At 43.5% G+C, this 24,389-nt stretch overlaps 1 protein-coding gene across 3 annotated transcripts; it reads left to right on the top strand.

Moving 5' to 3' along the window:
• The first annotated feature begins 1,312 nt into the window (after window positions 1-1,312).
• Nemp1 (nuclear envelope integral membrane protein 1) lies at window positions 1,313-24,023 on the top strand. 3 transcript variants are annotated; one of them, XM_021232844.2, is made up of 10 exons: window positions 1,313-1,461; window positions 7,624-7,745; window positions 8,513-8,732; window positions 11,134-11,206; window positions 20,028-20,121; window positions 20,504-20,618; window positions 21,476-21,701; window positions 22,413-22,586; window positions 22,873-23,018; window positions 23,325-24,023. In XM_021232844.2, exons 1-10 carry the CDS (start codon window positions 1,335-1,337, stop codon window positions 23,399-23,401), a joined length of 1,374 nt encoding a protein of 457 aa, XP_021088503.2. In that variant the 5' UTR covers window positions 1,313-1,334; the 3' UTR covers window positions 23,402-24,023. The 3 variants fall into 3 exon arrangements, with proteins under 3 accessions (XP_021088503.2, XP_040610662.1, XP_005079800.2); XM_040754728.1 differs by lacking the exon at window positions 22,413-22,586; XM_005079743.4 differs by lacking the exon at window positions 22,873-23,018.
• The last annotated feature ends 366 nt before the right edge of the window (window positions 24,024-24,389 follow it).

Here is a 24,389-nt window from a genome sequence, read left to right as displayed (position 1 = left end):
TAAAATAAAGAGGGCTGGAGAGAAGCGCAGAGGTTAAGAGCACTGACTGCTCTTCCAGGGGACTTGGGTTCAATTCCCAGAAACCACATGGTGGCTCACAACTGTCTATAATGGGATTGTCGCCCTCTTGTGGCCTGAAGGCAGACATGCAGGCAGAACACTGTGTATGTGTGTGTGTGTAATAAATAAATTTTTAAAAATAAAGAAATCTAAGTGTGTGTATGCATATATAGTAAATAAATAAATCTCCAAAAATAAAATAAAATAAAGAAGAAATCTAAAGCCGGGTGTAGCGGAGCATGCCATCCCAGCACTCAGGAGGCAGGAGGATCTCTGTGAGTTCAAGGCCAGCCTGGTCTAAAATTGTGTTCCCCAACAACCAAGGCTGTTGTTACACAGAGAAACCCTGACTCGAAAAAAAAATGACCCCCCCCAATAAAAACACAAAAACAAATTAAGGGCCTGAAAGAGAACTAACGTGTGCCACGCTGGTGACACATACCTGTAATCCCAGTATTTGGCAGGCAAAGGAAGAAGGACCGCTGAAGGTTTGGTAAGTCTATACACGTTCCAGGACACCAGGGCCATATAGCCGGACCCCATGCTTTATTTCTGTGGCGCTGGTGATTGACACCCGGGCCTCGAGCATGGTCCAGCTACATCTCCAGTCAAAAAAGGGAACTACAATCAAATTACTGTGGGTGCCCTGTTTCTGTTCGTTCTGCAGGGCTGGGGATCGGCGTCGGGCCCTACGCGGGCTTCGCGAGCTCTGTCTTCCACGACCACTCTTCAGCGGGCGCCTGTGCCCCCCAAACCGTGCCACGCCCGGATGCCTGCACTCGGGTTGGAATCTTTTCTCCACGTTGGGGTAGGATGTCAGGCATTTTACCTTAAAAAATAATCGTCACGTCAGACCCTTGTTCGTAAAGAGTTTCCGTAGGCGCGCCTGTCATAAAAAGACGGACCTAGAAACGAAAGAAAAACCAGCAGGAACTCGGATGATTAGAGTTTCCATCTAAGGAAACGTGCGGACCAGGAGGGTCTCGCCCATTCTGACTTTCTATTGGGCCAGTTTGCCGTCAATCTCGCTGGTAAATAGACCGGGGAGACGGAAACAGGTTGGGTAAGGGGTGGGACCTTCCTGTTGCCTTTGCGGAGGGTTGGGGCTGTTAAGAGGCGTGGCTCCTAGGAGCGCGGGAGGCCGGCGCGCGCGAAGCCCCGCCTACTCCTCCGGGCGTAGGGGCGGGCCTCGCCGCCGATTGGCTGCCGGCGCTGCCTATCCGGAGCCAGCTGCTGCGGAGGGGCACGTGAGGAGGCGGCGGCGTGAGGCAACCATGGCGGGAGGAATCAAAGTGGCGGTGTGGTCGCCGGTTGCTCCGCGGCCCTGGTGCCGGGGGACCGGGGGCGGCGTGGCGGCGTGGCTGCTCCTAGTCGTCCTCGGCTGCGTGGTCTGCGGCTCAGGTACCGCTCGGGCAGCCGCTGCCTGGGGGGCGGGAGCGAGGGCGTTAATTTTGGAAAAGTGGGTTCATCCCGAGGGCGCGGCCCGTTACTCCGCCGAGCGGCGCGCCTTGCCGAGGGAGGGAGGGAGGCGGGCGCTGCGGGGGCCGTGGCTTATCCGGACCCTGCAGGGGCTGCGCGGTGCTGCCGGGTCCCCCGAGGCTCGGGTTAGGACGGAGGAGGTGTGGGCACCGTTTCTCCCTGAGACGTGTCTGAGGCAGTAAACGCTCCCTCATCCAGGCTAGTAAAGACACCCCGGAGAGACGTCCTGTCTCGGCACCGGGGAGTGGATTAAACTTCACTTGCAGGGTTTCTCGAGACCGGGTTTCTCTGTATTGTTTGGGAGGCTGTCTTGGAACTCACTCTGTAGACCAGGATGGCCTCAAATTCAGAGATCCACCTGCCTCTGCCTCCCGAGTGCTGGGATTAAAGACCTGGACCACCACCGGCCCGGGGACTACTGCTCTTACTAAGACCCTCCTCCCTAACAGCCCTGGAGTAGTTCTAGTTCAGTTGCCCAGAAAAGGTGGGGCCACCAGCTTTGAGTAGGACATCTTTCCGGAGTTTGTTCATTTCAAGCACATTCATTTTGTATCTGCTGCTAAGCAATCATCAACTCCGGGCTGGGTGGGAAACTATTTTGCGCTCCAGTTCAGAAAAATTAATGTTTGTTAGAAATAGATTACTCCCCCCCCCCTTTTTTTTACCCCCTTGTTAAATAGTGAGCGGGAAAAATAAGCGATGCTTGCAGACTTCCACTGGAGGGAGTATCGAATCCAGAAAATAATTCAGAGCTTATAAACCACAGGTTATGTGCTCATACCGCCCCCTTCCGTTCCTGCTTATTACATACTCTCGCTGTGGCTGTAGGATATGTTTAACACACCCACAAGATTCATTTTTGTTCAAAAGGGTCCAAAGATTTCTTTTTGCGAAGGGAGTAGGTATCCAGGAAACACTCTTTTGCAGATGCATGGCCTAGAAGCCACGAACAGTATTTGGGAGGATTATTACCTGAATGAACTTTTGAAATGGGCCTTGGGTTGGGAAGAAATAAGAAAATTTTAAGAACAGTCAGCAGGTCCCTTCTTTGAAGTTTCTTTTGGAGGATACCGGGGATTGAAACCTAAAGCAGAGAGGCAGGCATTGTGGCACCCCACTTTAGTCCCAGCACTCGGGAGGCCAAGGCAAGTTTGAGGCCAACTCGGCCTACATCGTGAGTTCGGGGACAACTGGCACTACCTAGTGAGACTCTGCCCCAAAACAAATAACCAGTAAGTGCAAAACTAAAGCAGACTTTTCTGCTTGCTTCCCTGTCCTTACCTTGTTTTAACTGAGGCAGGCTCTTACTGTGTTGGTGCTTTGGAACTCACTGTGTAGTCTTCCTGCCTTGTCCTCCAGAATGCTGGGGTTACAAGCACCACAACCAGGCTTCAAAGTTCTTTCTGGGAGGGGAGGCTCAGGGGCTTCTTCATTTGCAGAAAGGTAATCTCCAGGGACAGCTCGCTGACCCGATTGTGTGTGGGTTCAGCTATAAAGACAAACCGTGTAGCTTTCTAAAAGCCAGGTAATCCCAATGGTAGACTGGAGCTCTATTCAAAGGCTGGTTTCTTGTCACTGGAAACTTTGGCAACATTTAATTCTATGAGTAGCTTGTGTTTTAGACCATTTGGCAAGTATTATCAATACAGCTAGGTATAAAGGAGTAGGCAAACCCTTGCAGTTCATTGCCTTTGTGTGTGTTCTTATGTCTGAGTACATCCAGGAGCGTTGATGTGCACACGAGAGCATGTGTCTGCCAAAGGTTGGTATCTCTTGTCTATTTCAATCCCTGTCTACCCTGATTTTGAGACAGGCTCCCTCACTAGGCCTGGATCTTAGAGATTTGGATAGAGTGGCTGGCCAGCATTGGGATTATTGGTGCATGCCACTCAGGACACCTGGCTGTGTGTGGGACCTGTTCATCTGCACTCTGGTCCTTGTCCTACTGAGCCATCTCCCCAGCTTCAGACTGGAAAATTCTGAGGGTTCGTGTCCTTTGTTCATGGCCTCTTGTGAGTATTATATCTTAATGAGCCAGGCTTTCATAGCCCAAGTTACCCCTTTGTAACGAGAATGATTTTCATGCTTGATTCTCCTGTCTCTCACTCCCATGTGCTGGAATTATAAACATGTACACCTGCATGCCTACATATAAACTAGTAAAAAAATTTTTTGTGCTAGAAATCAAATTTAGGACTTGTACACATATCATACATGAGCTCTACCAAGCTTCACTACACCTCTAGCACTGTGATTTTTATTTGTAAAGATTTTTGTATAATTTCCAATTTCCAATTAAAAATTTTTCAGTTTATTTTCCTCCTTTAAAAAATTTTTATTGGGGTTTTTGTTTGTTTTGTTTTTTTGAGACAGGGTTTCTCAGTGTAGCCCTGGCTGTCCTGGAACTCACTCTGTAGACCAGACTTGGCCTTGATTGAACCCACAGAGATCTGCCTGCCTCTGCCTCCTGAGTGCTGGGATCAAAGGCGTGTGCCACCACTGCCCGGTTTTAATTGGGTTTATGTTTAAGTGTTTGTTTTTGCAACACTTGTGCTTGGTGCCTGCAGTAGTCAGAAGAGGGTGTCAGATGCCCTGGAGCTGTGGTTATTGATGGATAGATGAATGCAGGGAATAGAACCCTCTGCAAGAGCAATAAGTGCTCTTAACCACTGGTGAACCTTTCCAGCCTCTGCCCCCTCTTTTTCCTTTGTCTTTGTCTTTTTCTTTTTGGTCTTTTTTTTGTTCTGTTTTGTTTTTTCGAGACAGGGTTTCTCTGTATTGTTTTGGAGGCTGTCCTGGAACTAGCTATGTAGACCAGGCTGTCCTCGAACTCACAGAGATCCGCCTGCCTCTGCCTCCCGAGTGCTGGGATTAAAGGCGTGCGCCACCAACGCCCAGCAGGATGTGCACTTTTACATACATCATACATGTACACAATAATGATAGTAAGATAAAAAGTGATCTGTAAAGTTAATATTTCATTTTTGGATTTTGGAGGATAAATTTTAAATATTATTATTTTACTAATTATTATTATTAGTAAAACTGGGAATTGAACCTAGGGCCTCAAACGTTCAATGCTGGTGCTCTACCATTGAACTATAGTTCTAGTCCTTTTATTTTTGATTTATAACTTGTATTAGCATTTGGTGTGAGGTGAGGATCTGGATGGATTTTATTTTTTAAATAATGATTTGTCCCAGCTTGCAATTTAATAGTAATTTCCTAAACCCACTGATTGAAGATGGTAGGTTTTAAAACAATGAGGTGTGTTCTTCGGCAGGTTGACACGTGCGTAGTCTGTTCTGATTCCGTTATCCTCCCACACTCTGTAGCCCCCCTCAGCCCTTGCTTCTCCCTGTAAGTTCCTTTCCTGAACCAAGCATTCTTTTTGTCACTCACTGAGTTTAACGAGGGTTTTGGAGCATGGAAAGATGGCAATTTGGGGCCAGTGGGTTAAGGTGGATCCAGTGGGCCAGGTTAAGTTTTCATTTTATTTGGAGAAAGTTGTCCTCATCGTGGTAATCATGGAAGTGAGGTCTAGGGATAAAACTTCAGACTTGGTGGCAAGTGCCTGAACTTGCAGAACTATCTTACTGGATATCTCTTTAAGATATTTGAGAATTTACTTTCTTTAATTGTTTTCTGTGTATGGGTGTGTGTTGCATATATGTCTGTGTACCATGTGCATGCCTGGTACCCATTGAGGCCAGAGCAGGGCATCAGATTTCCCTAGAACTGAAGTTACAGGTGGTTAATATGCTACCATGTGGGTTCTGGGGTCCTCTGGGAGAGCAGCTAGTGCTATTAACTGCTGAGCCATCTCTCCAACACTCATTGTACAACTTTGTTTATTTTGAGGCAGGGTCTTACTATGTAACCTTGGCTGGCCTGGCGCTTGCTATGTAGACTAGGTTAGTTTCAGCCTCACAAGAGATCCACCGTTTCTGCCTCCTGAGTGCTGGGATTAAAGGAGTGTAACACTATGCACTGCTCCACTGTAGACTTTTAAAGTTAAAGTTATTTTTCCTGACATTAAGTTTTTCAAATGGCTGGTATTATCAGCACATTATTTGTTATCTCACTGCCCACTTAATAATAATAATGGGCTTTAAAAGGTGAGAGGATAGTTGCTAGTAAGTGTATATTGGTTTGTGGATGGATGTTTTTACTTGAAGTTTTGTAAGTAGACTGCACTTTGCTTTAAGGAAGCGATGGATCCTTGTTTGACTTGTGTGTAGTGTGTGTGTACATGTGTTCATGTGGAGGCCAGGGGCCAATATCACATTCAGTTACTCTCCACCTTTTTTCTTTTTTCTTTTTGACACAGGGTGTCTCTGTTATATGTTATGTAGTCCTGGCTGTCCTGGACCTCACTGTGTAGACCTGGCAGGCCTCAAATACAGAGATCCACCAGCCTGTGCCTCCCAAGTGCTGAGATTAAAGTTATGTGACCATTCCTGGCTCTACCTTACTTTTTGAGACAGGGTCTTTTGCTGAAAATGGAGCTCACGGGTTCAGCTGAACCCGTGAGCTGATAGAGTGCTGGGGTTACAGATGTGTGCTGTCTGTCATGCCTGGCTCTGTGTGCTGTGCACCGGCGCTTGGTATGTGCATGTCGTGGCGTTTGTGTGGAGGTCAGAGGACAGTCTTGGGTGCTCGTCCTTCACCTTCCTGCCACCTTGTTTGAAACCAGATCTCAGTTACTGCTGCTTACTTGCAGAGGCCACAGTCTGACAGGGATTCCGTCTCCAACTCCTTCTTGCTCGGGAGCACTGGGGTTACAGATGTGTGCTGCTGTGCTTGCTGATTTCTGTGTTCTGGACCATGAACTCAGCTCCATGGGTGGCAAATGCTTTACCCACTCAAAGCTAGTCTTAGTTTGCAGTAAGGATGTTTCTCAGTGGTAGAGTTGCCTAGCAACTTTGTAGCAATGTACATTGCCTTGCATATGTACAAAGAAAACCTGTGACTTAGCAATGAAAAAAAAAATTAGTCTTAGTTTCACTTGAAACCATTTTGGCCAGCAAGATGGCCCAGTGGGTAAAGGTGCTGGCCCTTTAAGTGTAGGTTCAGTCCCTAAGAGCTATATGGTGGGTGAAGAGAACTGACTCCCACAAGTTGTCCTCTGGCCTCTACACTATGGCAGTCTCCCCCACTAGAGTAAGTAAATAAAATATAATAAGACAATTATTTTTTTAAAAAGCTTTTATCTTGGTGGGCTTTTATCCTTTTTGTTTTTTTTGGGGGGGGGGACAGGGTTTGTCTGTGTAGCATTGGCTGTCCTGGAACTTGCTCTGTAGTTTATGTTGTTGGCCCCACACACAGAGATTTCCCCTGCCTCTGCCTCCCGAGTGCTGAGATTAAAGGTGTGTGCCACCACTGCCTGGGAAAAAAACAAAAAACAAAATATTTTTGTAAAGTTCCTCATGATACAGAGTATCAATGAAGAAAGAGTTAGAGGTACTAAGTTATTAAATGTTTGTGTCAAAGAAGATAGGCTTCCAGAAACGTGGGGGAGAGTGGTTTTCTCAAGTCGTGAATTACTGAGAATGATTAGAAACAGGCAGAGTCTTGTAGTTTGAATCCAAGGGGTGATGACCACCATTGACTGCTCTTCAAACAGCAGCCTGCGGTCCTTCAGTGCCCACTTCACTGGCTCTTAAAACTCCGCAAAGCCTCTGCCAGTTCTGGCCATACTACTCAGAAAAGGGGTGGAGAGAAGCAACACGTTACCGTGTCCTAAGAGAAGAAGGGTGTTCGTGGTCAAGGTGGGGGCTGGGCTTGCATGGGAAAGTCACAGACTGATCACTAGCTGAGTGACCTTGGAAATTAACTTTCCTTAGACATCAGAGTCCTTGTTTGTAAAATAGAGATTATGAAATGGCTACACAGTGGTGTTGTTAGGAGGCTTAAGTGAGGCAAGCAGCACTCTCTGAAGAAACACTTAAAAATAGTTCTTAAGGGCTGGAGAGATGGTCAGCAAAGTGGTCAGTTTAGTTCTTTTTATAACATGAGTTATAATTATGAGCTTGCTCTGTCATGTTCTACTTAATTCTTGTTTCCTTTTTTTTCTTCATAAAGCTGGAATTGATGTAAATGTGGTCATGCTTCAGGAGTCTCAAGTTGATATGAATTCCAGTCAACAATTCTGTTACAAAAATGTGCTTATCCCAAAGTGGTATGATATCTGGACACGGATACAGGTAATTGGAAGCCCTACCCGTGGTGTGTCAGCTTCCTTTCCCGGCTTAGAGAACTGTGATCCTGCAGGAAACGTTTTCCCTCTTTCTTCTCTGCTTCCTCCCTTCTGAGGTGTGCACACTCATGCCTCTTTTGAAATGCCCTGTGCCTTCTTTGGGCTGGATTCTGGTGTGCATGTCTGAATGTAAACTCTTGTCTTGCGGTTCCCGTTCTGTTTTGATTCTGTGAGAGGTTTCCTCTGGGTAGAATGACTTTGGTCTCCTTTATTTCATAACACTGTCAAGAAGAGTTTCTGGCTGTAGTGGTGATTGAACAGAAAGAGCCCTTTGGAGGTTTGCAGTGAATATGCAGTAAACACAGACACTGATGAGGGTATTCACTGTTCACGTCAGCACATGAGAGGATACAAAATTCATACTGTATCTGGGGCACATTATAACCAATGTTTATCCATAATCAGTGATCTGTGACAATGCGTTGAACTTCTCAGCCTGTCATTATGGGAACATTTTCAATTCTCTGGGGCTGTTTATGACTGGCAGTTTTCTTAGTGTTTCAGGCCCTTGCTTTGTGTGATGGCACAAATAGCTGTATTGATGCTCTGTCTGCTGGGGACCCCCTTTCTGGCCTGAATAGTGATTCAGGCCATGTAATAAGAAACTAGCAGCTGCCTCTATTAGAGCAGCAGCATTTTTCCAGTAAGGGTGTTTTGAAAATTATGTTTATGAAAATTCCCTACTTTTTCATCCTAATTTCATTTGTGTTACAGGTCCGGGTAAATAGTTCCAAATTGGTCCGTGTCACCCAGGTGGACAATGAGGAGAAGCTGAAGGAGCTAGAGCAGTTTAGTGTCTGGAACTTTTTTTCTTCTTTTTTAAAAGAGAAATTGAATGACACCTATGTTAACGTGGGTCTATACAGCACAAAAACCTGCCTCAAAGTTGAGATTATAGAGAAGGACACCAAATACAGTGTCATTGTGACCCGGAGTAAGTCTGACCTCTGTTTTTCTGATGGATTCTATGATGAGCTGGGACAGAGCTTTGGAGGGCATAGTTACTGAAACAGAGAAGGCAGTCCAAGACAACTCCATTTTGCTTTTCATTACTGTCTTGACTGTACCATGGCTCTAGACAGCTTATGGAGACTCCACCACACACATTATTCTTTAGGCCCAGAATAATGAAGGGTCTAGCTCAATAGTAACGCCTTCCCAGGCCCTGAGCTGATCAGTCAGCACTACGGAGTCTGTCAGACAGCTGTGTCTGTGCCTTTTGGAGAAGACAGGAAAAGTGAACGGTAAAATTAGTAGTTCATAATTAGAGCTGAAGACACTATAGTTGAAGGCTTATATTCTGGACGTGGAGAAGTTTTCCTTCTCTGAAGGCTTCTGAGAGTTTTAAAGGAGGCAGAGTCCATCAGATCTTGGTTGGTTTCTCCTTGGTTACTACTCAGGATTCAGGCTTGTAGGTTTTGCTACCAAAGGTTATGCCCTTCCAGTGGTCCTACAGTCGGGTTCTATGGTTATGTATGGTGTTGTGGAATATTATTTTTGATACCTTTTTTGTTTTGTTGTTTTTCGAGACAGGGTTTCTCCGAAGCTTTGGAGCCTGCCTTGGAGCTCACTGTAGACCAGGCTAGCCTTGAACTCACAGAGATCCACCTGCCTCGGCCTCCCAAGTGCTTGGATTAGAGGCATGCGTCACCACTGCCCAGCTATGGAGTATTATTTTAACCAGGCAAAGATGTGTTACATTAGTTTATGCTACAGAATATACTTTAACTGTGTAAAGGTGTGTTACCTTTGTTTATGCTGCATTTGTTTAATTAAGTAAAGATGTGTTGCATGTTTTACCTTGTCTGCCTAAGGCAGATGATTGATCTAATAAAGAGCTGAATGACTGAAAAGAAAAAGCCTGACGGGACAGGAGAGATGGCTCACAGGTTAAGAGCACTGACTGCTCTTCCAGAGGTCCTGAGTTCAATTCCCAGCAACCACATGGTGGCTCACAACCATCCATAATGAGATCTGGTGCCCTCTGCTGGCGTGCAGACATACATGGAGGCAAGATGTTGTATTCATAATAAATAAATAAATCTTTTTTTTTTTAAAGAGAGAAAGCCTGAGCCAGTTGGTGGTGGCACACACCTTTAATCTTAGCACTTGGGAGGCAGAGGCAGGTGGATCTATGTGAGCTCGAGGCCAGCCTAGTTTACAGAGCAAGTTTCCAGGATAACCAGAGCTACACAGAGAAACCCTGTCTTGAAAAAAAAAAGAAAAGAAAAGGCCTGGTACATTTGACTACTAACCAGCCTATATTTCTAATATCCTAAATGGTTTATAATAATATCTTTCAAGGACTAGAATTTTACATTTTTAAATGAACTGCATAGGTACAATACCTTAAATAAGAGTATAAGTACATAGACAGTATGTTGTAACAAAAATAACCTTATACTTGTGTCGATAAACAAAAGTTCATACCAATGTAAAATATTTGAGATTAATAGTTTTTAGTCTAAAAGCAGATTTGCTAATCTACCTCCTACCTCCATAACCCCCTTTTTCTTTTCAGAAGAGTTCCTTGAGTCAAACCATCCTTACTCAGTTTCCTCCCTTGGCATGGCCAGTAGCAATTTGACAAATGTACCATTCAGCTCTATATTAGACCAATCAGGTGCCTTAGGCAGGCAAAGTGAATCAGCAACACATTTTTACATAAGTAAATTCAGCACAAACAAAAGTAACACACCTTTACACAGTTAAAGTAATATTCTGCAGCATAAACTAATGTAACACATCTTGGCCTGGTTAAAATGATACTCCACAACGGTAGAGCTGGCCTGTGTTTTGGTGTTCCTTTAGTATTTCATTATCCTGCCAGCTCCAGTCTGTTTCTGGCCTGCCTTAGCCTTGGCTTTTGAATGTCAAAGCCATGGAATGCTCTGGGGTGCCACCAGCGTGTCTCTGCCTGGGCCTGGGTGAGAGAGAGACATTTGTCAGCACAGCGCTGTATCGAGAAGCAAAGTATGAGGTGTGGTTGGGCAAGAAGAATTGCATGGAGGACATGAGGCCACACCCAAGTGCCCCGACTGACTTAAGGCAGAGAGATACCCATTGTCAGCAAGTGTGTTGAGGTGATGATGGCATCATGTTTAGCTTAGTCCAGCTTTTTTTTTTAAAGCCTTAGTAGAGAAAGCCAAAGTAAGAGTAAGATATTCAGGAAGGTCCACACTAGACAGAAACCTATTACATTCCTCTTTGGAAGGAGGCCCAGGGTTTGTGTGGTATCTATACTGCCATTTTACTGTAGTTGACCAGTAATACTAATGTCACCTTTTATACCTTTAATTAGTTCTTCTATTAAGCAAAATTTTCATTTGTTTTAGGATTTGACCCCAAATTCTTCCTTATTTTTCTCCTTGGACTTACATTATTTTTTTGTGGAGACTTGTTGAGCAGGTAAGTGTGGACTTGATAAGATACTAACACTGTTTGACTTTTGTCATAAGAATTTTAAGTACTACTACAATTCCCTTTTCCAGGGTCTGTGTGGCTTAGATGCCTGCCTGAATGTTTTTAGATTTATTTATTTGTTTTGAGATAGGATATGTAGTGCTGGCTGGCCTAGAACTCAGTATGTAGACCAGACTGGCCACAAACTTCAGCTGCCTCTGCCTCCAAAGTGATGGGATTAAAGATGTGCACCATTAGGCCCAGTTTTTTTGTTTTAAATATGTATCCATGTGTCTCTGCCTGTGTGTATGGTGCCTGCAGAGGCCAAAAGAGGGCATTGGATCCCCTGGACCACTTATAGGTGATTGTGAATCATCCAGCCTGATGCTGGGGACAGAACTCAGGTCTTCTGGAAGAGCGAGCAGCAAGCTCTTGAAAGAGTCCTGCCACCCCTCTGGCACTGCTTGGGTATTTTAAAGGTAGACTTCTTTTCCTGATTCGAATATGATTGTTAATTAATGCACTTTCTCATTAGATAGTTCCATCATTAGGTTAATGAGTTACCTAGTGCTATAAAGTTGATTATGAAATTAGAAGTAATGTTATTGTAGAGATTTATATAATGAAATTGCTGCCAAATTATACACTGATAGACTTCATGCTGCCCAGATATAAGACAAATATCAATTACTTGTCCTTTTTCTATTTTTAGAAACCTACTAGCTGTGACAGGTAAAACTGATGTGCGTTAATGTAAAGGCCCGTTCACTGAGATGAAACTCTTATCCAGTACTGCTAAAGCAGTCAAGAACCTGAGACTAGATAAGTCATAGGCCCTAGGGGAAAACCTAGTGTTGCTCTGCTAAAAGGACACAGTAGTCAAATGACTCCTGGTAACATGCTGCTGTACTGTTGATCAGTGCCTCATTCGGCCCAGAGAAGTTTCCTCTGCAGCACATGATAATTACCAGAGACCCACACAGAAGAGAGATTGTGCAGCACTTATCCCTAAACAGGGATCCATGTAGGAGAGGAGGTGAGATTGTAAGAGCCAGAGGTGGACGACTCCAAGATGCAGTGGGCTGATGGCAGTATTAGCCCATACTGTTGCTTTTACTCTTTGCTCTTTGGCTCTCTTTGAGGGCCCACAACCCAACTCCCAAATCATGGCTTGGAGGCTTATTCCTACTTATGAACGCCTAGCCTTAGCTTGGCTTATTTCATGCCTTTCTTTCTCTCTCTCTCTCTCTCTCTCTCTCTCTCTCTCTCTCTCTCTCTCTCTCTCTCTCTCTCTCTCTGTCTTTCTCTCTCTCTTCCTTCCTTCCTTCCTTCCTTCCTTCCTTCCTTCCTTCCTTCCTTCCTTCCTTCCTTCCTTCCTTTCTTTCTTTCTGGTTTTTCAAGACAGGGTTTCTCTGTAGCTTTGGAGGCTGTCCTGGAACTAACTTTTGTAGACCAAGTTGGTCTCGAACTCACAGAGATCCACTTGCCTCCCGAGTGCTGGGATTAAAGGCAAGCGCCATCAATGCCCAACTCACCAGTATTTCTTAACCTAAATTATCCTGTCTACCTTTTGCCTTTGGGCTTTTCATTTTCTTCCATAAATCTTACTTTCACTCTTACTCTGTGTGTGGCTGGCCCCTGACATCCTCCTCTCCTGTTCTCTGTTCCTTTTTTGTTCTTACAGATTTCTCCTTCTATTTGTACTCTCTGCCTGGCAGCCCTGCCTAGCCTTTCTCCTGCCTTGCTATTGGCCATTCAGCTCTTTATTAGACTATCAGGTGTTTTAGACAGGATCACAGCTTCACAGAGTTAAACAAATGCACCGTAAATAAAAGCAGCATTCTTTACCTCATTAAACAGATGTTCCAGAGCATAAACATATGTAACACACCGTAAAATAATATTCTACAGCACCATACAAATTCAAACCACTCCCAATCCCAACACTGAGAAGGGGAAATGGATGAGTTCCACTCCTGACCAGAAACTAGTTGCAATTTACTCCTGCTGGGAAAGGGAAAAATCCATTTTCTCTAATGCAGGGTCCCTGGGTGTCCTGGGTGTAGCATCCACACTTCTCAGGACAGGTTTCATGCCAAGAAGTGGTTGGCCAACACAAAGAGAACCCTTTGAGGTGTTTTTGTTTGTTTTTTTTTGGGGGGGTTGGTACACTTTTTGTTTTGGTATTTTTGTATGAAAAAGATTTAAATAAATATATAGATAAGTAAATATTGAGTGAAAGGGTAAACAAGAGAGAAGTTATTCTTTATTTTGGGGCTCCTGAGGGAAACTCGGATTCAGGGTGAAGTAACTGATAGAGCTTGGAATGGTAGTAGGATCTCCGACTGTCTTGGGTAGTCTGCTCCATTCACTTTCCAGTCTCTACTTGGGCTTACTCCTGTCCCTTCTCTCTCCACAGACAAGCTGTTTAGTACCTCAGAAGAGTTATTTTTTCTTTTAAATTTTCTTTTAAAAATGTTTTTATTAGCATATACTAGTTGTATATAAGGATGGGCTACATTATTGACATGCCCATACATGTACATAATTAATTTTGATCATGTTTACCCCAGTACCCAACTATCCATGCTTTTTTTTAAAATTTTTAATTCTTCTCTCATATATTGCATCCATTGTGGTTTTCCCCTCCCTCCTCTCCTCCCAGTCCCCTCCATATCCTTTTTCTCCCAATCAACTTCTCCTTTTCCTTCAGAAAAGGGTGGGCCTCTTTAGGGATGTCAACCAATGATGGCCTGTCAGGGTATAATAAGACTATGCAACTCCCCCCATATCAAGGCTGGACAGGGCAACCCAGTAGGAGGAAAAGGGTCCCAAAAGCAGGCAAATGAGCCAGAGACAGTCCCCATGCCCACAAGAAGATCAAGCTACACAAACATACATGTATACAGAGGATGTATCTCAGATCCATACAGACACCTTGATTGTCCGTTGAGTCTCTGTGAGCCCCTAATAGTCCTGGTTAGTTGATTCTGTTGGCTGTTTTCTTGTGATATCCTTAACCCCTCTGGATCCTACAATCCCTCTTGCAATATTCCCCCAAGCCCTGCCTAATGTTTGGCTGTGTGTCTCTGCATCTTCCCTCAGTTGCTGGATAAAGCCTCTCTGATGATGATTATGCAAGGTTGGGGTCTACAAGTGTCGCGTAATATCATTAGGAATCATTTCACTGACTGTTTACTTATTTGTTCATCTATTATGTTTGGCTCTATCCTTGGTCTCTGGGTTGTTCAGACTCTATAGTTCCTGGCCTCCCAGGCAGTATCTGACTGGGCTCCCTCTTGTGGTGTGGGATTCAATTTGGACTCGTTATTGGTTGGGTACTTCCACAAGTTCTGTGCCACTTTTATCCCTGTACATCTTGCAAAATGCATTCCAGTCATCTCTCAGCACTCTTCCCCCCCAACCCATCATGTTCCATCTTACACCTGTCAGAATGGCAAAGATAAAAAACACAAGTGATGGGGCTGGAGAGATGACTCAGAGGTTAAGAGCATTGACTGGCTGCTCTTCCAGAGGTCCTGAGTTCAATTCCCAGCAACCACATGATGGCTCATAACCATCAGTAATGAGATCTGGTGCCCTCTTCCGGTATAGATGAAAACAAAGCACTCATATACATAAAGTAAACAAATATTTTTAAAAAAACACAAGTGATAGTTGATGTTGGCGGAGATGTGGAGCAAGGAGAACATTCCTCCTTTGCTGGTGGGAGTGCAAACTTGTACAGCCACTATGGATTTACATCTGGGTCTTAATGAATTCGATCACATTGATCATCTTGTCTGTTTTTATGCTAATACCATGCGGTTTTTATTCTGTAGCTCTGTAGTACAGCTTGAAATCAGGATGGTGATGCCTCCAGCAGTTCCTTTATTGTACAGGATTCTTTTAGCTATCCTGGATTTCTTGTTTTTCCATATGAAATTGAGTATTCTTTCAAGTTCTGTAAAGAATTTTGTTGGTGATGGTGTTGAATCTGTAGATTCCTTTTGATAAGACAGCCATTTTTACTATGTTAATTCTACAGACCCATGAGCATGAGAAATCTTTATCTTATGATATCATCTTCAAAGACTTGAAGTTCTTGTCATACAGGTCTTTCATTTGCTTGGCTAGTTACCTCAAGATATCATATATATATATATATATATATATATATATATATAATTTTTTTTTTTTTTGGTTTTACGAGACAGGGTTTCTCTGTACTGTTTTGGAGGCTGTCGGTCCAGCCCGGCCTCGAACTCACAGAGATCCAACTGCCTCTGCCTCCCGAGTGCTGGGATTAAAGGCGTGCGCCACCACCGCCCGGCTCAAGATATCTTATATTACATGTAGCTATTGTGATGGGTGGCATTTCCCTGATTTCTTTCTTGGTCCATTTGTCATTTGTATATAGGAGGCTTACTGTTTTTTGTTTTTGAGTTAATCTTGTACCAGGAATTCCCTGGTAGAATTTTTGGGGTTGCTTAAGTATATTGGCATATCACCTACAAATATCGATACTTTGACTTTCCAATTTATATCCCCTTGATCTCCTTTTGTTGTCTTATTGCTATAGATAGAACTTCTAAGTGCTATATTGAGAAGATATGGAGAGAGTGGACAGCCTTGTCTTGTTCATTAATTTAATGGAATTACTTTGAGTTTCTCCCTTCAATTTGATATTGGCTCTAGGCTTGCTGTAAATTGCCTTTATATTTAGGTATGTTCCTTGAATCCCTGATCTCTCCAAGACTTGTATCATGAAGGAGTGTTGGATTTTGTCAAGGCTTTTAGCATCTGATGAGATGATCATATTTTTTCTCCTTTCAGTTTGTTTATGTGATGGGTTACATTGATGGATTTTCACATGTTGAACCATCCTGCATCTCTAGGATGAAGCCTCCTTGATCATGGTATCATGGTGGGTGATCTTTTTGATGTGTTCTTGGATTCGGTTTGCAAGTGGTTTTTTTTTTTTTTTTTTTTCCGAGTCAGGCTTTCTCTGTATTACTTTGGAGCCTGGGAGCCTGTCCTAGAACTTGCTCTGTAGAGCAGACTGGCTTCGAACTCACAGAGATCTGCCTGCCTCTGCCTCCCGAGTGCTGGGATTAAAGGCAACGTCTAGCACAAGTATTTTATTGAGTATTTTTACATTAATAATAATGAGGGAAATTTGTTTGTAATTCTCTTTCTTGAATCTTTGTGGTTTGGGTATCCTAGTGACTGTGGCCTCATAAAATGAATTTGTCAGTATTCTTTGTTTCTGTTTTGTGGAATAATCTGAGGAATATTGGTATTAACTCTTTGAAAGTCTGGTATTAACTCTTTGAAAGTTCTGTGCTAAAACTGTCTGGCCTGGTCTTCTTTTGAATAGGAGAGTTTAACCCCCTCTCCTAAAGGGTTAGAGGTCTATTTAAATTGTTTATCTAATCTTGATTTAACTTTGGTAAGTGGTATCTATCCAGAAAATTGTCTATTTCTTTTAGATTTTCCAATTTTGTGGAATACAGATTTTTGAAATACAATCTAATGATTGTTTGAATTCCCTTGGTATCTATTATGTCCCCCTTTTCATTTCTGATTTTGTTAATTTGGGTATTTTAGTTTTTATAAAGGTTTGTTTATCTTGCTGATTTTTTTTTCAAAGAACCAACTTTTTGTTTCATTGATCCTTTGTATTGTTCTCTTTGTTTCTATTTTACTGATTTCAGCCCTCAGTTTGATTTCCTGGCATCTACTCCTCTTAGGTATGTTTACTTCTTTTTGTTCTAGAGCTTTCAGGTGTGCTGTTAAGTTGCTAGTATGCACTCTCTCCAGTTTCTTTTGAAGGCACTTAGTGCTATGAACTTTTGCTCTTAGCATTGCTTTCATTGCGTCCCATAAATTTGGGTATTTTGTGCATTCATTTTCATTGAATTCTGGGAAGTCTTTAATTTCCTTATTTCTGCCTTGATCCAGTGATCATTCAGTAGAGAGTTGTTATGTTTCCATCAGTTTGTAGGCTTTCTGTTGTTGAAATCTGGCTTTAAATGATGGTGGTCAGCTAGGATACCAGGAGTTACTGCAATTTTTTCACGTCTGTTTAGACTTGCTTTGTGACAGAGTATGTGGTTGATTTTGGAGAATGTTCCATGGGGTACTGAGAGGAAAGTGCATTCTTTTGTGTTCTGGTGATATCTGTTAGTTCCATTTGGTTCACAATGTCTGTTAGCTCCAGTGTTTGCTTGGATAACCTGTCTATTGGTGAGAATGGAGTATTAAAGTCTCCCACTATCAATGTGTTAAGCGTTGATGAATGAATTAAGCTTTAATAGTATTTCCTTTATAAACATGGGTGTTCTTGTGTTTGGGGCATAGATGTTGAGAATTGAGATGTCATCTTGGCAGAATTTTCCTTTGAGTATGAGGTGTCCTTTTTGTCTCTTTTGATTAACTTTGTTTTGAATTCTATTTTGTTAGATGTTAGAATGGCTACACCAGCTTGAAAAATCTTTTTCCAATCCTTTACTCTGAAGTAATGTCTATCTTTGGTGCTGAGGGATGTTTCTTGTATGCAGTAGAAGTATGGATCCTGTTTTTGTATCCATTATATTGATACTGAGAGAGATCAATGACTGGTGATTATTAATTCCTGTTGTTGTTGTTGTTGGGGTGAGAGAGAGAGATGGTGCCTGCATGGCTAGCAAGTCTAACATCGGGAAATGAAAGACAAGACATTGGGCCTTTTGTGCTAAGAGGATGCGTGTGTGCATGCCTGTGTGTCTCTTTATTGCTAGAAGGGAGCAGCCTCATATACAGACTTACAGCACAGTGGAGAAACCCCAGGTGTAATAGTCCGTGTTTTCCTCTTGCTAGATGTTGATGCCAGTGGGGCAAGGCCAGGCTGAAGCCAGGACTAGAGAACAGGATGCAGCTGTGGCTATCGGCTGACAAATGCACAGAGGTCCATGGGGGGTGGGGCCCAACAGAGAGAAAGAGATTTTTTTCTCTGTGGCTTTGGAGGCTGCCCTGGAACTAGCTCTTGTAGACAAGGCTTGTCTCAGACTCACAGAGATCCGCTTGCCTCTGCCTCTGCCTCTGCCTCTGCCTCTGCCTCCTGAGTACTGGGATTAAAGGTGTGCGCCACCACCGCCTGGCTGAGAGATTATTTATTGCCTGTAATTGTTATGTAGTTAACCTCTTTGGCCTGAATTTGTAGGTAGGTACTGATTAAATTTGACTTTATCCTAGAATAACTTGTGTTCTCCATCTATGATGATTGAAAGTTTTGCTGGGTATAGTAGTCTGGGCTGGCGTCTGTGTTTTCTTAGTGTCTACAGGATATCTGTCTAGGCCATTCTGGCTCTTAGAATCCCTGTTGAGAAGATGTGGCTCAGGGACTTTCTTTTCTGGGCCAATCTATTTGGTTTTCTGTGAGCTTTTTATACCTTTTATAGGCATCTCCTTCTTTAGGTTAGAAAAATTTTCTTCTATGATTTTATTAAAAATATTTTCTGGGGCTGGAGGTTAAGAACACTGATTGCTCTTCCAGAGGTCCTGAGTTCAATTTCTAGCAACCACATGGTGGCTCACAACCATCTGTAATGAGATCTGGTGCTCTCTTCTGGCGTGCAGACATACATGGAGGCAAGATGTTATATTCATAATAAAAATATTTTTTGGGTCCCAGAGAAACCCTGTCTCAAAAAACAAAAAAAAAATTTTTTCTGGGGCTTTGATGTGGGATTCTACTCCTTCTATTCCCATTATTCTTAGGTTTAGTCTTTTCATTGTATCCCAGATATCCTGGATGTTCCACATGGGCACCTTACCAGTGGCTTCACCAGTGAACACCATGTCTCTCCCTCTTCCATTGCCCACTAGCTGTGTGAGTTCTTGGAGGGGCATGGGACATGGTGGCCCTTGAGAGGCTGGGGGATCTCTGTGAATTTGAGGCCATCCAGGTCTGCACATTGAGTTCCAGGACAGCCAGAGCTACGTAGACCATCTCAAAACCCTGAAATCTAAAAAATAAGTGCAACATGTATGTCACACATACCTGGTGTCTGGGTTCATTCCTTTCCTCCTCCTTCCATCACTTGCATTCTCTGAACCCCTTGTTTCACGATGTTCTCTGAGCCTTGGAGGGGATGATACCACTTATGACTGGGCATTCAAAAGTCCTTTATTCTTGTTTTTTTGACCAGTTATGAATCTTTGCAGTCATCATTGACCACGAGACAGAGCCTTCTCAGATCAGAGGGTGATTTGATGGATACATTGTATCTGTTTAGCAAGACAACAGCCTAGCTCTCAGGCTTGAGCCTACAAACTCCCAGCCATGGCTTTTGGTGGAGTTTACAGTAGTAGACAAGAGTTCTTTTCTGTGAAATGGGCATCACGCCCAGCCCAAAAGTGGCTGGTTCCTCCTACCACAGATTTTCGGTGGACTGTTGCAGTGTGCCCTTCTTGTCTGAGGTCCACAGCTGGGTGAAATTGTCGGTGGGGTTCTCCCCTGGCGTCCTGCGCAGCCCATTGAGGCACTGTGGGGCCTACCCAGCAGGCACAAGGAGGCCTCCAGCCAAGTGCCAGCTTGGTTTTTCTGTGCCCCATGTCTGTACCGTGTGGTGGACTTGGAGAGAGATAGGGATGGGAGTGAGGTGTGAGAGGGCCTTCATAGCCTATCAACAGCTGCATCAGCCTGCAGTTCTGTGATTTTAAGGAGTGGGCAGATTCCTTCTCTAGCTGCTGTTTGCAACTTCACTATGTCACTTGTTCTGTTTGATCAGTGCTTTATATGGCCTACAGTATTACATAGTCAAGAAAAATGCTTTCTCCGCAGGAGCCAGATTTTCTACTATTCCACTGGAGTGAGCGTGGGAATTGTGGCCTCACTATTAATCATCATTTTTATGCTCTCCAAATTCATGCCCAAGGTAAGTGGCCCAGCTCCTCCTGAGTATTTAGGATAAGCGTGGGCAGCTGGAGGATTGTCTTGCAGTCTTAACACTGGACATTTGCATTGTGGCTGATGTGAGTCAGCGTCTGTCCTGTCTTTGATTCTGACCTTGAGCTTACAGACTCTTTATTTGAAACCATATACTCAGTGGGAACTGAGATCCACTTTTTGTTTTCTGATTGCACACTTAGGCCTTCCAGTTATTAGCATCTCATCTTCCTGGTGTTCCTTGCAGACTGTACCTTTTTAAGAGAAATGTTTTTATGCATTTTGAGTAGGTTGAGTTTTTTTTAAAAAATGTTCCCTTTTGCTTCTTTTATAAAGTCTTAAACTTTTGCTTTCATTTCTGCTTTGTCTAGAGAAGTCCCGTTTACATCATCTTGGTTGGAGGCTGGTCCTTTTCTCTGTACCTCATTCAGCTAGTTTTTAAGAATTTACAAGAGATATGGAGGTGTTACTGGCATTATCTCCTAGGTAAGTATTGTTGGCTTGGCTTTTCTTTATAAACTATTTGGTTAATTTGATTGTGAGAAGATGTTGCCTGCCAACAAGGAGCGCTAACTTGTAATTTTAATTTCCTACTTATTTCTAATCATCTTTTAAATTTAGATGCTGGTGATAAGAATATAACTTTAATTTGCTGGTGTTTATTTCTACATTAAGCAAAATTTAAAAACCTTAAACTGGCTTTATTAATGTTAGTTTAAATCTGCTTGGGGACCTTGAGAAGTAAGACTGCTGTGAATCTTGTATACAGTAAGAATCCTTTTAAAAAATATCCTTTGGTCACACAGAGACATTTTCTTCTTGATAGGAACTTAATTTATTATTTGAGAACATTAATGTGGATTTTTTTATTATTAGTAGTATGTATACAGTCTTCTTTCTGCATGCCAGCAGAGGGCACCAGATCTTACTTAAGGTGGTTGTGAGCCACCATGTGGTTGCTGGGAATTGAACTCAGGACCTCTGGAAGAGCAGCCAGTGCTCCCAACCTCTGAGCCATCTCTCCAGCCCAAAAGGTTTGGTTTTTAATTACGCACATGCACATAACACATTTGGGGTGCTGTGAGCACTGGTACCTGTAGGTAGTGTCAGCCTCTGGAGAGGCCTGTGCTCTTGTGAGCTGCACTTGGGTCCTCTGAGAGCACGGATCTCTAACCTCTGAGCCATCTCCAGCCAGTACATTTGTGACAGAAAGATAAGAGTGATCCGTATGCATGTGAAATGGGTAAAGACTAGAGCACAGCTCCTGTGTGGTCTCCTGGTTCAGTAGATGCCACTTCCCACATACTAGCTGAAGAAGAGTGTCTTGTGCTGACTCTTCCTAGGCTACATCCTCACCGTTGGATTCATGAGTTTTGCTGTGTGCTACAAGTATGGGCCCTTGGAGAATGAGCGCAGCATCAACCTGCTGACCTGGACACTGCAGCTGCTGGGCCTGGCTTCCATGTTCGCCAGCATTCAGATACCACACATTGCCTTTGCTCTCATTGTCATTGCACTGTGCACTAAGAACCTGGAGTACCCGATTCATTGGCTGTACATCACCTACAGGTGACTAAGGCAATGTGACTTGGTGTTGACATGTGGGATGTCAGTGGGAAGGCATGGTGCTGTCTCCACCCTGTGCTGTTTTTAAGTCTAATAATTTTTCTTTTTTTATAAAATAAAAGCATCCAGTAATGTCTCATGTGTTCCTGTTACCACTAGGTGGTGCAAATTATAGCTTTTTTTTTTTTTTGTAAACCCTAGGCCTCGGGTTCAGGTTTCAGATTTTGTTGCTGACTGCCAGATTGCCCCAGAGATCCCACTCTTGTTTAAGATGTAATTCATAGCATGTTATCCTTGCAAAAGTAAATATGGAATGGTCCTTGACTCTGAGGTTGTCAATGGCTGTTCCATTGCAGATAATGGAAGTGGAACCTTCAGTTTCAGGAACTGAGTTCACGAGCCACATTATAGCATCGTTTTGTTGTTGTTTTTCCACTTACTGGAAAACAAATATTTTGTTTGTCATTATTGGAAAATAAGTGAGTTTGAGTACTCTGGCTTTTCACTCAGTTTGGGATGTCAGGGGCTCACTGTGATGAAGGGTGTGTGTGGAAAAGAGTGGTGAGGACCCTCGGTGCTTAGTCTGTCAGGAAAAGAGGGGTGGGGACCCTCGGTGCTTAGTCTGTCAGGCGTGCTGGGTCTCCTGAACACGTGGAGGCAGGGTGGATGTGGGTTCCTGATCACTGATATGTGCTGTTATTTTGGTGAGCACAGAAAGATGTGTAAGGCAACAGCAAAGCCTGTCCCCCCTCGCCTCCTGACAGAAGAGGAGTATCGGATACAAGGAGAGGTGGAGACCCAAAAGGCTTTACAGGAACTCCGAGAGTTTTGTAATAGTCCAGAGTGCTCTGCCTGGAAGACTGTATCTCGGATTCAGTCTCCAAAAAGGTAAACTCTTGGCCCGATAAGCCAAGTATTTATGGGTAGTTAATGACCTTGAAGTCTAGCAGAGATCGTGCTTCTAGATAACTGTTCATATTTTGCCCTTTGATCACTGCTAACCTAGGAGTAGTCAAGAGAAAGTTATCTGTGTCATCATATATTAGCAGCAAATCTAGTTCCTGTTTCCCTGTTTTGATTATAACATTAACATGTGAAGACATCAGTACGATAATTAAGTGTGGCCCTTGTAAGTTTAACATAGATGTTGCTCTTATTTTTTTTTGTATTTCAGGTTTTGTGATGGTCTTTGTAGCTCTGGCTGTCCCGAGTTGCCCCCCACCCCCTTTGGTTGGGAGTGGTTGTACCCAAGAGAATGTGAAGTTTTAGTTTGGAAACATGATAAGCATGAAGTTTATAGGGCCATAAAAGGAAACAATGGTAATGCCCCCAATCTCTTTATCAGGAATATGGTGACTCAAGGAACCTTAGCACCTGTAACTAAGAAGGACAGGGTAGCCACTGTCAGGCAGGCTGAGAGTGCCCAGCATGTTGGCCTCTGAGCCTGTCCTTATTTCCTGCCTGTTTCCTTCTCCAGACTCTGTATCTGCAGAATGAGGACAGGAATTTAGTTAGATTGTGTATAATGTGATCTACAAGCATGCAGAGCCTTTCAGTCTGTTGCTGTTTGGAGAGCCATTCGGGAAGTACAAGAAGCCTCCTAATGAGCAACCCTCTCTTTTGCAGATTCGCTGACTTTGTGGAAGGTTCTTTTCACCTCACGCCAAATGAAGTTTCTGTTCACGAGCAGGAATATGGATTAGGGAGCATAATTGCCCAGGATGAGGAGCTGTCCTCAGAGGAGGAGGACTCAGAGTGCCCCACTGTCACCCAGAACAGCTTCCTGACTTAGATGGGAATCAGTTGTTATTTTCACGTAGACTGGCGTGGTGCCTTGACGGTCCTTGTGTACCTGCTCTGCAGTCTTCCAGGATTTATAATGGCCTGACAAGGGTCCAGAAGCTCCCTGACTGACATGAGGGACTGAGTGGCTTGCCCCTGGCCTCCTAGGGGTCCCTGAGGGAAGAGTGGAGGAAGTAGTGAGTGCTTTGGTAGCTTGCTTCTGACAGTTGAGCTGTTGGTCCACTTTGCTGTCCCTGAAGAAACTGGTTGGCCACAGCCAGCATGATATTCTATCTCCTGTTTGAAAGTTCTCTGAACAATGGCGACTCTGTCACTGTGACAAACCCTCAGAAATGAGTATGAAGTGCAGTAAAGCATTCAGACCATAGGCTGCATCTTCTAAGGGCATTTCTACAAATGTGAGCCATTTTTACTTCTGTCTGCTTGCTATTTCAGTGGGTGTTTGGAATAATCCTTGATCTGACTACTGAAGAAAAATTACTTGTGGCCTATCTTCTTTTTTAAACAAATTATTTTTTTAAACTCAGCAAATTCATGTTTTAGAACCAATAAGTGCTCCAGTATGACCAACTCTATTGATCCCCAGATATTTTATTAGTATAGATATCCATGAAAACCCCTGGTGCTGTTGTGTTGAACCTTGAATTCTCACGAATTTGAAAGTCTTGAGTTTTACTTATATTTTCCAAGCTTTTTTATTCTGTTTAACATTTGTGTTTTTCTTTTGCCTTTTCTTACCACTCACTTTTCCACTCAAGAAGGGGCTGTTTCCTTACCTGTGGAGTATGCACGATTCAGAACCTGTCTCTTTTTGATCGCTGCCCTCTCCCTTTCCCTTCCTAACACAGAGTTTCTTCCACTTGTGACCATTTTTTTTAGTTTTCCTCT

The sequence above is a fragment of the Mesocricetus auratus genome, unplaced genomic scaffold, assembly GCF_017639785.1.
Source record: "Mesocricetus auratus isolate SY011 unplaced genomic scaffold, BCM_Maur_2.0 Super-Scaffold_100011, whole genome shotgun sequence".
NCBI lineage: Eukaryota > Metazoa > Chordata > Mammalia > Rodentia > Cricetidae > Mesocricetus > Mesocricetus auratus.
This window is presented reverse-complemented; position numbering and strand designations above follow the sequence as displayed.